Source organism: Epinephelus moara, chromosome 12, assembly GCF_006386435.1.
Source record: "Epinephelus moara isolate mb chromosome 12, YSFRI_EMoa_1.0, whole genome shotgun sequence".
NCBI lineage: Eukaryota > Metazoa > Chordata > Actinopteri > Perciformes > Serranidae > Epinephelus > Epinephelus moara.
The window spans coordinates 33,593,134-33,605,934 of NC_065517.1; the positions used below are offsets into that span (position 1 = coordinate 33,593,134).

The 12,801-nt window shown below is 41.6% G+C and overlaps 1 protein-coding gene across 1 annotated transcript in view; it reads left to right on the plus strand.

Annotated features, from left to right (window-relative positions):
- Positions 1-12,801, plus strand: part of adgrg6 (adhesion G protein-coupled receptor G6) — a 137,488-nt gene that overhangs the window by 109,306 nt on the left and 15,381 nt on the right. The window contains exons 26-27 of the mRNA XM_050057926.1: positions 656-757; positions 3,827-3,982. Of these exons, the coding sequence (XP_049913883.1) occupies positions 656-757; positions 3,827-3,982 (258 nt within the window). The remainder of the gene's footprint in view (positions 1-655; positions 758-3,826; positions 3,983-12,801) is intronic.

A 12,801-nucleotide genomic window follows, 5' to 3' on the forward strand; every position in this document is an offset into this window, starting at 1 on the left:
GAGCAGCGGCTCTACTCCGAGCTCCCTCCACATGTCTGAGCTCCTCACCCTATCTCTAAGGCTGAGCCCAGACACCCTACAGAGGAAACTCATTTCAGCCGCTTACTCTCTAAGAATCGCCACCTTTGTGTGTCCCTGTGATCCTGGGAGCTGTGTTGTCCAGGGCTAATAGCACATGGTCGGGTCTCCCAAAGCAAAGTGGTCCCAGGAGGGGGGCCAGACTAGAGCGCTTCAAGAAGACCTCGATGAAACATCACATTAGGGAAAAGAGTATGGTTTTGTATGGGGACACCGGGGCCCCCCTCTGAAACCAGACGTCGAAGGGAGCTCACAAGTAAGGGCAGGGACTGGCATCGGGGACGGGTGCATTGTGTGTTGGGCGGCAGGCAGGGGTGGGGACCTGGTCGTGCTGACCCCTAGTGTCACAGACTATATTCTTTGTCATTTCCAGTTTTCTCTTTATGAAGTAATTATTTTTAGTACAAACTAAAAATAACTAACTTCCTGTTAGTTATTTTTAGTTTATTCTGTGTAGTGAGAGTGTACTGTGGAGGAAACGTAGTTTAATTAAACGATGACAAATCAAAAAATACATTTTTATAGTTTAAATCAGTAAAAGTAAGATCAGTAAAAGTGATTTTCCTTCTGTCCTCAGGTCTCTTCATATTTATCTTCCACTGCGCCCTGAAAGAAAACGTCCAGAAACAGTGGAGGAGATACCTCTGCTGCGGACGCTTCAGACTGTCTGACAACTCAGGTATCTGTCTGTCCGTCCATCTGTCTGTCTGTCTCAGGCTGATCTCGGAGCCTCCGTACAGAACATTGACGCTGACCTCAGGTCTGTCCACAGGAGTCTGTCTGCAGGTCTCCTGTCAGGTTCCCACGGCAGCAGAAAAAAAAAACTTTATTAAAATATAAAACCTTAGTCGCCTCGGCTTTGTAGCTCATAAAAAAAGATAAAACAAAAGACCAGGATGTCCTCCAGGTGCAGCGAGTCCACCAACATGCTGACATTTCATTTCTAAGTCTATCTGCTTCCTTTTATGTATTCAACAGTTTTCATACCAAAGATTCCAGAAGTTGGCCTCAGTTTGGTGTGAACGCCTGAGAGATGGCGTCCGGCCATAAATGCATCACAGAGCCCGTCTCAGTCGGAGGGAAACTCAGAGTTCATGTTCATGCATATTTAATAGATTCATGTTGACTGACTGAATCAGCTGCAGTAAACTGAATGATGACTTTCCCTCCGAGCGACATGATCATGATCCAACATTTATTAAATGTTTTAACTGAACAGTAGGAACTTTATAGGTCAAAAGTCATCATGTGTTCATAATAATGAAAATCCCAAATTAAATAACATCTACCTGTGTGTGAATGCGTCATGAAGCAGTAACTCATGAGCTGTTGTTAAATATGAGCTGAGACAATCTGCAGAGCAACAACATTTATATTTTGATTTTAATATTTATATCTGAGGCCCTGAACTGTCCTGCACCTGCACAGGAAGTTGGACCCGTCATGTTACAGACAGTGAAAGAAACGGTTCCTGCCCGTTCAGGTAAACTAGGGTTAAACCTTGTTTTTTTAAAGAGGTTTTGATTTGTCTCCACGCCAGTGAAAGCCGAAGCTGGAGGCAATATGTTTTCAGGTTGTCTGGCTGTCTTATTCTTGTGAACACAATATCTCAAAACGCCTTGAAGGATTCTTGTGGTAAATCTGGCACAAACATCCACTTTGAGTCAAGGATGAACTGATTAGAACTTGGTGGTCAAAGGTCAAGGTCACTGTGACCTCATTAATTGCATTCTCATGAAAGCAGAATGTCAAGAACACCTTGAGGACTTTTTGGCACAAACATCCACTTGGACTTAGTGATTAACTAATTCGATTTTGGGAGTTGTAGGTTAAAGGTTGAGGTCGTTGTGACTTCCTTTGTCACATTCTCATGAACACAATATCTCAAAGAACGGCTTAGGGATTTTTTTTTTTTTAATTTGGCACAAATGTTCCCTTTGATTCAAGGATGAACAATTTGACGCTGATGTCATCAGCACGGACTGTTAGTTTTTAGATTTGAAAGACTTTTAAACACTTTTCAGTTGTTTAAAGTTCTGAATTCTCGTCTGGGACGAGGCTGTTTTATGTCACGGGGCAAATTTAGATATTAAAAAATTTAAAAAAGGATCAAAATATTTTATAGATCATATTTATTTCATATAAATACATCCTTTAAAAACAATATTTCACCTCCAGAAACACAATTAGTCTTTTTTTTGGGCAGGCTATGATTCGTCCTAATTCTCAGGAGTGGTTGATGCACATCTGTTGTGTGTTAGTGATGTTGGTCGTGTAATCGTCCATGACGACGTTTAATGGTGCATACAAAGAGAGGATGGAAAAGAGACGAGGGGAATGGGGACTCCTGAATGAGATGGAGGAATGTTAAAGACAGAGAGACAAAGGTGGACAGAACGAAGGAGGGACGGCAGGGAGGGATGAAGGAGTGAGAGTAAGATGAAGAGGAGGTGGAGGAACAGATGAGGAGAGAAGGTCCAACATTAGACGCAGGACAAACATAAAGAGGCCAGGACTGTGATGAGGAGGGATGACATCACCTGCAGACTGACCAGATTCAGATTCAGATGTATTTTATTCATGCATCAAGAAACATAGTGATAATTAGCAGAATACAGTACACCGTGTAAGGGACATGAAAGGGAACCCCAAAAAAGCATTTTATTACACTTAAACCAGGTGTCCACTTTTTCCATTTCCTTGTTTACCATTTCCTGCAGCACAAGAGGACTCTTGTGGGACAGGAGCAGGTTAGTGTCATCAGCAAACAAAACTTCATGGAAAATATCAGATGCTTTTACAAAGTCATTTATATATATGATGAATAAAAGGGGTCCCAATATGGAGCCCTGGGGAACCCCATATTTAATTATTTTCTGTTGTGATATATGGCCATTTATGGAGACATATTGTTCCCTGCCCTGTAAATAGTCTCCTGTGCAGATAGTGACTATATGACGTGCCTGGTTGTTGGAGGATTTTGCTGGCAAGATTCTCACCAAGTGAGCTAAAGTGTTTATTAAAGGAGTTGGCTAACTCATTGAAGTCATTAGTATCAGGAAGCACAGTGCCTTTATGCCCCTTGCCAAGTACTTCGTTCAACACCTTCCATGTCCTCTTGGAATCACTCTGGGCTGATTTCAATCGTTCGGTGTAATGATCTCTTTTGCTCTTCCGTATAATATGTGTGAGTTTATTCCTATACCACTGGTTCATCAGATACTCAACTTGTGTTACTTTGAATTTGTGTAAAAACTTTTCTCTCGTGCCTCCACAGAAGAATCAGAGGAAGGTGAACACAGGTCCCAGAGCAGAGCCATACCTCCAGATATGACACTGCAAATGGAAATAAAGTTTCCTTTGACTAAAGTGTTTCGGCCTGAAATATACTTTATTGTAAATGACACACTTCAGTCATCAGTCTTTATTAACTACGTCTCCACCCTTTGCTTCAGCAGCAGAAACAGTCTGGTGTTACTTTAAAGTGTTTATGTGACATATTCATTGATTTATTATGAAACGCATTAAAGGTGAGAATCTTGAAATCGATGTTATATTTAACAGGAAGCCAGTGAAGCTGCTGGAGAACAGGTGTGATACAATCTATGGAGGAGGTAATGATGGTGATGATGATGGTGTGTGTGTGTGTGTGTGTGTGTGTGTGTGTGTGTGTGTGTGTGTGTGTGTGTGTGTGTGTGTGTGTGTGTGTGTGCGCGCGTGCGTGCGTGTGTGTGTGTCTCTGCTGCAGACTGGAGTAAGACAGCAACCAACAACACCAAGAAGGTGAGCTCAGACAACCTGGGCAAGTCTCTGTCCTCCAGCTCCTTCGGCTCCAGCACCGCTAACTGGACCTCCAAAGCTAAAGCTACGCTCAACCCCTTCACCAAGAGACACAGCAACTCAGGTGAGACACACACACACACAGGTGAGACACAGAGACAGGAGGAGGAGGATAAAAACAGAGTTAATTATTATATAAAAAGGGTAGATTAAGAGTAAGATAGAGAGATGGAGGAAGACGAGGAGATGAAGGAGAAATTGTGGGAATAAAGTTTCATTTGATCAAATCAAAACATGAGAGCTGGTTTGTAGTTTAGTTTCTCTGCAGCAGCAGCAGATCAGACGTGTTTAGACAGCTTGTCTGAAGCTGATCTCTCTCTCTAAGGAAACACTGCAGCCTTCAACTTTTTATTGCTTCAATAACACAGATCACTGGGTCTTTGGTTTGTGTCGATAAAGTATATGAAAATATGAAACATATCTGATGTTGAGAATCATTTTTACGCGCCGACTCAAACTCACCCTTCCTGAAACAAAATCCTAAGTTAATGGGTTAATGGGCGGGGCCTGCAGAGTCTTTATTCCACCTTAAACCCACCAGCTACAAACCAGTCTCCATCTTTGAGAGGTTTCCAGTGTTAACGTGACGGATGAGTCTGCGTGTAAACATGTCAGCTTCCTGTTTGTGTCTGTTACTGTGGGACGATGTTGATTCTCATGTATCTGCCTCTGTGTTTGGTGTGTAGAAAGTTCTTCCATCCAATAGCGAGAGCGGAGGACCGACGGAGGTAACGCTACAGCTGATTGGCTGATTGACTTCCTTGCTTCCAGCATCATGTGATGTGCTCTGTGTTTCCCAAAATGTGATGCGGTCAAAGTGAATCCGGAGATTCAAATCCAGCAGTTATGTTTCATTTCAATCAGACGAGAAGAAGAAGAAGAAAAACAAACTTTGCTGGCAGACATTTTGGGAAAGCAGCCACTGTGTGTTGTGATTGGCTGGTCACTGTGATGTCACACCAGTTCACGCCATCTTGTTCCCAGCCTGAGACACACTGCGTGGGAGGAGGTCCGTTTGTAGTTATTGACACACGACTAAATCCTACAGCTCCACCCACCCAGAGTGCCCCAGGGTGCGAAAACAAGCACGCCATGATAGACTGCACCCCCGCTAACATCTGCCACGTTTAACGTTTGATTTGTTTGTTCTTAATAAGAGCCGAGTAACACCAGGCTAACGCTGTGGTTCACCTCAGAGTCCATAACTGAAGTCATAATTTCAGTTTGTTCATTAAAACTCAAACCAAATGTGGAAGACGATTAACAAACATAGTCAAACGTTGTGTTCTGAGTCCAGATATGACACCATGGGGTAAACTCCCAGTATTTAACATCTGTTCTCTCACTCACAGAGCAGGAGAAAGTATTTTAAAATATTAGTTTCAATAAAAAGCTCTATTACCGACGGGGATTAGATTGATCCGTGCAGGAATGTGACGATTCATCAGCAGCCAGAATCAATGAAGAAACAGGCTCCCAACAGAACAGCTTTTTATGAACATTTTTTTCTTCAGGTTTTAGTGTCTAATGGCAGAGTTGGAAATTAGGACCAACCACCAGCTGAAACTCAGCAGCCAAAAAAATACTGATATTAAGAGTCTGATAGATTTTGTAATTCAGTCACAGTGACAGGTGGAGCACAACGTTCATTTCCAACCCTGCTTATGGCGTCTGTCTTTCCTCTTTATTCATCAGCACTCAGAAGATTTTGGTTTGCTTCAATTTAAAATCAAATTCAGACCAAAATCTTCTTTACTTTCATTCATTCATTCATTTTTTTCTCCGACCCACGTAGAGCTATTTCACATTACACTGCATGTCTTCAGGCCTCCACACCAGTGATAGCTGTGACCAGAGGCCGTATGTTTAAGGGTTCTCCGTCCTGTTGTCATGAACCTAGTCTCTACATACAGACTCTACATTCAGTGAATGTAGAGTCTGTAGGCAAACCCCGGAGATCTTGCCTCCGGAAGAAGAGTGGAAGAGCCCTGGTTTCCAGTTGTAGGCTGTTTGTAGTCCGCGTGATATTGACCAATCATGTTTGAGCCGGCTGCAGTTGTTGCCAGGTTAAACGGTCCGTGCGGTGAACTAACGAGGCGGAACATAATTGGCGTCACTGCAAACTCTGAATCCATCGTAATGGTTCAGCATATTTACTTATATATAAACGGAAGTCAGAAACGGAAATTTGCCTCCTCCACCCAAATCAAACCGGAAGTCAGACGCCGAATACAGCCGATGGGTTCCGAGAATGTCATGAACCCAATGTCTCAAGAACACCTTAAGGGAATTTATTAAATTTGACACAAACATCTACTTGGACTCAACAATAAACTGATTAGATTTTGTGGGCAAAGGTCACCGTGATCTGCTCCCATCTCATTCTTGTGAACACAATATTTTAAGAAGGCTTTGAAGGAACAACCAGCACACCCAGGGTACCTTGGACGTCATGTCTGGACGTAGAAAGTCAAAGACTAAACATCGATATGTGACGAGGTCACAGTGAGAATGTGCTTGCAACAGCACAGACTCTGTGTAGAGCCGATATAGCTGCACTATAAATCAGCTGTAAGCTGTTTACAAGGCTGATATTCACGTTCACATGCAGCTGTGCGTAGTCTGATCAACGCAACATGACCCCATGACACAAATCCTGCGACCACAATATTTGCCCAAAGCCCTGTTGATATCCAGGTCTGTCAGGGTGTTTAAAAGTGGTCGCGTTCCTCGTTCTGACCAGAGATGTGGGCTGTTCTTTTGGGCATGCATCTCTACAGGCCTTTCCCAAACCACACACACACCCTCTCTCACCCACTTTCACTCAGAGTGGAAGTGAGCCTGCACTGATGTAAACTTACTGACCATGTGCAACCCAGTCTTGTGTTCATCATGGAAGACACTCCATACAAATAAAGTTCTGCGACTACCCTTGCAAACCTAACCTGCTCAAACTAAGACAGACATTTAAAGGCCTGCTGTCATTAAGACATTAACATCTTAAAGGTTACATCATATGAAGGATCAAATATTTCCTTCTCAGTCTCTAGAGAACACTCACGTTCATTTGGTTGTTGGGCTGAATATTTAACTGTTACAGTAAAAAGCCAAAAGATGTTCAACACAAAAGAGAAAAGAAAAGAAATGCTACCAAAGAAGCTTAGATATTAATTAATTAACTTATTTTTTTATTTGTCCATCTCAATTTGTCAAGTTATTATTTTTTTATGATAAAGACATACACAAAAAAAATCAGGTGGGCCTAAACAATAGCAGCACATACAGATTCAGTGTAGGTGCCACAAATAGATGTGAAGAACATAAAATTGGATTAAGATTTATTTTACTCCGTGGTTACAAAAAGTTACGACAGTTTCTCTTTGTTTATCCCAAAGTTTACCGCTGTGTTTATCCCCTACACCTTACCTTCTAACCCCCTACTCCTCACCCAGGTCCCTCAGGTCAGCTGACCTGGGGCTCCTGGCTGTCCCACGCTACAGATTTAAAGGGATAGTGCTCCCAAGAATGAAAATTCAGCCATTATCTACTCACCCATATGCCGAGGGAGGCTCAGGTGAAGTTTTAGAGTCCTCACATCCCTTGCGGAGATCCAAGGGGAGAGTGGGTAGCAGCACAACTCCACCTAATGGAAGCTGACGGCACCCCAGATTCAAAAGTCCAAAAACACATAATTGAAACCACAAAATATCTCCATACTGCTCGTCCGTAGTGATCCAAGTGTCCTGAAGCCCCGACATAAAAAGTTGTTTGGAAAAACGTCATTTGAACTCTGTTTTTAGCCTCACTGTAGCCTGTAGCTCTAACTGCCTCTCTCTGGACCGTGCTCACATGTGTGCGCTTGCGCGAGACCGTGAGACATGGGCACCACCTTCATGTGTGTTCACGTGCTTTCACTGGTCTCACACACAAGTGTGCACACGTTAGCTCAGTATACACAGAAGCAGTTAGAGCTACAGGCTACAATGAGGCTAAAAACAGAGTTTAAATGACATTTTTCCAAACAACTTTTTATGTGGGGGCTGCAGCACACTTGGATCACTACGGACGAGCAGTATGGAGATATTTTGTGGTTTCAATTATGTGTTTTTTGGACGTTTTAATCTGGGGTGCCGTCAGCCTCCATTAGGTGGAGTTGTGCTGCTACCCACTCTCCCCCTGGATCTCCGCAAGGGATGTGAGGACTCTAAAACTCACCTGAGCCTCCCTCNCCCCCCCCCCCAATCAGATCTGCCCCCTCCATTGAATCATTTAAGTCCCGCCTCCAAACCTCCTTTTACTCATCAGCATCTGAGTCGCCCTGATGTGGTTTTCCCTGATGTGTGCCTGTGTGTGTTGTGTCTATAAATGTGGGAGCTGTGTACCTGACAGTTATGTCATCCCTATGTATTCATTTTTTAGCAATTTATTCCTTTTGTGCAGCACTTTGGTGACGTGAGTTGTTTTTAAATGTGCTTGATAGATAAATTTGAGTTGAGTTTCATTCAGCTGCGAGCGCGACGACAAACAGAGTTACACTCCACGATGGAGCGGGAGTGGGTAGGGTCTGGTATTGGAAAGGCTCTACACCATCCCTCAAACTGTTGGGCTGTAAACACGTCCAAAAAATGCTCCTCAAACTCAAATGTCCTGCTACATTCAGATAAAGGCCTGATTTGAAATATCTGTTCACATGACCCGTATCAAAGTCAGAGTATTTTCATATTTGAAATAATAGTAGAATATTCATGTGCATGTAAACATGTTCAGTGTCGCCCCGCAGACACAAACAGAAAAGACACATACAGATAAAACATACAACTACATGTTAACAGTCCTCCTGACTTTTTATTTATTTGATTCAAATGAACAGATTCTGCCGCCTGAAAATATAAAGTTGCCACTTTGTTGGACGCAGCTCACCGCTTCTTTCATAACGATGTAACAGGAGATGGTAGTGATGATGAGCTGCAGCGTGAACGTTCATGATCCTCGCGTGTCGATGAGACCGTCAACAAGTTCCTGTCATCATATGAGTGATGCTGAGTGCCGTCGTAAATCTCCACGTGTTGAGTTGTATGCTTCAGTGTGTGGACCACACAAGTGCCTGTGGGCTTTGTTGCACCATATCAGTCAGTGTGTGTGTGTGTGTGTGTGTGTGTGTGTGTGTGGGGCAGACCCACAGGAATGGATGCACTTGTCACTTTCCACATTTTATCACACGTGTCTGATGCACATTTTTTAAAATTCCCTCATGTTTATAGTTCAAACTTTCTCTGGTGCCAGATAAACAAGTTTGTGGTTGTACTTTTGGTAAAATCACACGTACACACTTATTTTTTCGCGACTTTTTGGAGCCTGAGGAGGTCGTTCATACAGTCAGACATGTTTAATAACCTCTGATGTGTTAACTGACAGAAAGGTTGAAAGGACTTTGTTCTTTATTCTTTATGTTCTTTATTTTTTTAGGAATATTTTTCCCAAAGGACCCAAATGAACAAGGAATTTATTTTATTTATTTTTTATTTTTTTATTTTTTACCCTCCCCGAAGCTCCAAATACTTTTCCTTGAGCCTTGGAAAATCCATGACCCCTCCACCATAAATGAGTTATTAGATGTTTAGAAGTCCTGGAGTTGGAAAAAAAAAGCCACAGATTTTGTCCAAATTTTAAAAGGGGAGGAAGGATAAAGTGATTTTGATGAAATGTCACTATTTTAAGACTTTAATATTTTGATTTTGGTTTAATTCTCTAAATCTAAGGACACCGATCTAACAGAGGGATCACTCATCTTAATACTGATCATACGTCTTACCTTCTTTGAAACTTTCTCAACTCACATTTTAGTCACTATCACTTCATGAGACCCCATAGGTCGTCTGTACTTGCAGCTTATTACAGCTCATATTTACATTGAATTTTGGATGGTGACTTCTGGTGGTCGTAGTAAAATGACAAAAGCAAATTAGGAAGTCAGGTGACATAGTACAAAGTACTGGGTCAAACAAACACAGGACTTTGATCCAAGAGACGGCTGTTTGCGTCTGTGTGAAATTATTTATTTATGTTTAATTATTTATTTATTTAAAAAAAATTAACAAAAAAAGCCGCAGGTTTTGTCCAAATTCTATAAGGGGAGGTAGGTTAAAGTGATTTTGATGAAATGTCACTATTTTAAGCTCAGATTTTTTTTTTTTTTTTTTTTGATGGTAGCGTTCATTGCACGTGATTTGTCCAAGGACCGTTGGAAAATTGAAAATCCAACGATAATTTCCATTTTTACAGTTTCAGGCTGTAATAAATGGTGTAATTTGGGGAATTTTTAAAGAAATAAAATGCCCAAAATTTTGAAGAAAAAAAAGGCCAAAAATTTTCAAAGAGGAAAACATTGACAAAGAATTTTAAAGACAAAAATTTGAGAAAAGAGAAAAGAAAAATCTAAAGCATCACCAGCATGCTTTCTTTAAAAATCTGCAGTAAAATAAATACTAATATTAATACTAATAGTAAAATAGTTCCAACCATTTAAATTTGTATGCTCTTCCCCTAAAACAAAATAAAAAATGTAAGTCTCTCCCCAGTGCTTAATTTTTTTTTATTTGATTTATATTTTTTTATTTGATATGCCTCCGCCTTTAATTGTTTCACTCCGTCATCACTGAGGTAAATATTAGATCCAGTTTAACAGGCCAAATATCTTCCCAACATTCTGATACTACAATGGCATTTTTCAGAAAGACAAATCAGAAAATTAAGCCTTCTCTCTAGTCTCTCGCCAGTCTCAATATTTTCAGTTTTTACAGTTGGCTGAAACTAACAGAATAAATCAGCTGTAAAATAAATACAAAATACAACCATTTAAATTTGTATGTCTCTCCCTGAAGCCAAAATATGAAACACAAGTCTCTCCACAGTGCTAAAAAAGTATTTGACATGCCTCCTCCTGTTTGCACGTCCTCCCCCCTCATAAATAACAGTCTCGTAGCTAGTTGGCCGCCGCTGCCTCGCACAGAGTGCTCCAGGGATGACATTTTTCTGTAGGCCAACGCGGAAGTTAGCGTCACACTGTTCCCTTGTCAAAAAGCCTGCAGGATTTTTCCACTGGATTTTGGTTCATTGCAGAAAATAAACTCTGGCAAACAGACGTGATAATCTTCACAGAACTTCAACAGAAGTAAAAATATAGATGAATAATACCATGTAACCTGAATCTGAAATCTATTTTCAAACTGGACAAAACATCAGAGCTCCGACACCTCGTCCTCAGCGTGCAGAAAACAACACTAGTGCAGAGTGAAGTTTTTAAACTCTTCTGTTGTTCGTTCACCTTTGGATTCTTCTGAATCTCTTATTGTCAGAAAAGCATCCAGTTATCTTGTCAAGCTTCAGCCAGAGCGTCAGAGCATCTTCTCTGGCTGCTCCACTGTTCCTCAGTTATCACTCAGGTCACTGAGCCAAACACTTCACATCTGCTGAATGAGTCACGACTTGTGCACCGAGGCCACTGGGAGGTGCTTATGAAGTGCAGGTTACTGTTTCCAGACAGACTGACCGATCAGAAACCTTCGCTATGTTCAGACTGTAGAGTGAACGGCATTTCCTCAGCTCCTGGAGGTGACGAGCAGAGACGTGGTCCAGACTGTGAACTCAAACACATAATGAACATCAGGAAGGTGACAGGGCTGGATGCAACACCAGATTTGCTTCCAACATTTCCAGTTCGTGTCCGCAGCACTGAGTGTCGGAGGAAGACTTGTTGAACTTTAACAGTGAATCAGATAAAAGACTTTAATATTTTGTTTTTGGTTTAATTCTCTAAATCTAAGGACACTGATCTAACGGAGGGATCTCTCATCTTAATACTGATCATACGTCTTACCTTCTTTGAAACTTTCTCAACTCACATTTTAGTCGCTGTCGTTTCATGAGACCCCATAGGTCGTCTGTTCTTGCAGCTTATTACAGCTCATATTTACATTGAATTTTGGATGGTGACTTCTGGTGGTTGTAGTAAAAATGACAGAAGCAAATTAGGAAGTCAGGTGACAAAGTACAAAGTCCATAAAGGAGGAGGTCAGGGTGGATGGATGGGTCAAACAAACACAGGACTTTGACCCAAGAGACGGCTGTTTGTGTCTGTGTGAAACCAAAAATCAACGTTGAGTTATTTTAACTTACGTAATATATTTAACTTATGTCACGTACAAAAGTTCATACTTAAAGCAACACTTACCTTTCTGGAAATTTTACGCTTTTCTTTGTTTAGGTTAAAATGCTATTAATAAGCTGATGGCACACTAAAATGTTAAGTAAGTAAGTGAGCCGATCATCCTGTCTGTCTTCCCCACGTGCAGGCCTCCGATTGATGTAACCGCTCACTAGTAACAGGGACGCTTGTGGATATAAACTTTTCTCCGTAACAATGGCAGACAAATGCGGACCACTGCTTCCACCTCCAGCCGCTCCAACAGGGAAATTAGTTGGCAAAAGAAAGAAAAAGCTAACACTAAGAGAGAACTCAACATTGGCTCTGCTTTCGAGCGATGGCAAAGACTGATGCAGCTTCATCCTGAGCTGAAAAGGGACGAGATGGTTGCAGAGTTTCTGCTGGACAGATATTTTTAGTTTGCCTCTAATGGGCTAACATAGGCTATAACGTTATATATGACAACACGGGTCCATGTCATTGGTCCGACAGCCCATTGGTCTGACGTCCCATTGTTCTGATGTGTGATTATACTAGGCTATACTGTATTTGTGTACCATAGAGGATCAGCAACACAACAAAAGTAGGCTACTGGTCGAGATACAAGTGTCATAGAGAGAAGAGAATGAAACACCATAACCTCCTGTTATTAACTCTGGGGTCGGGGTTGTGTGGGGAGC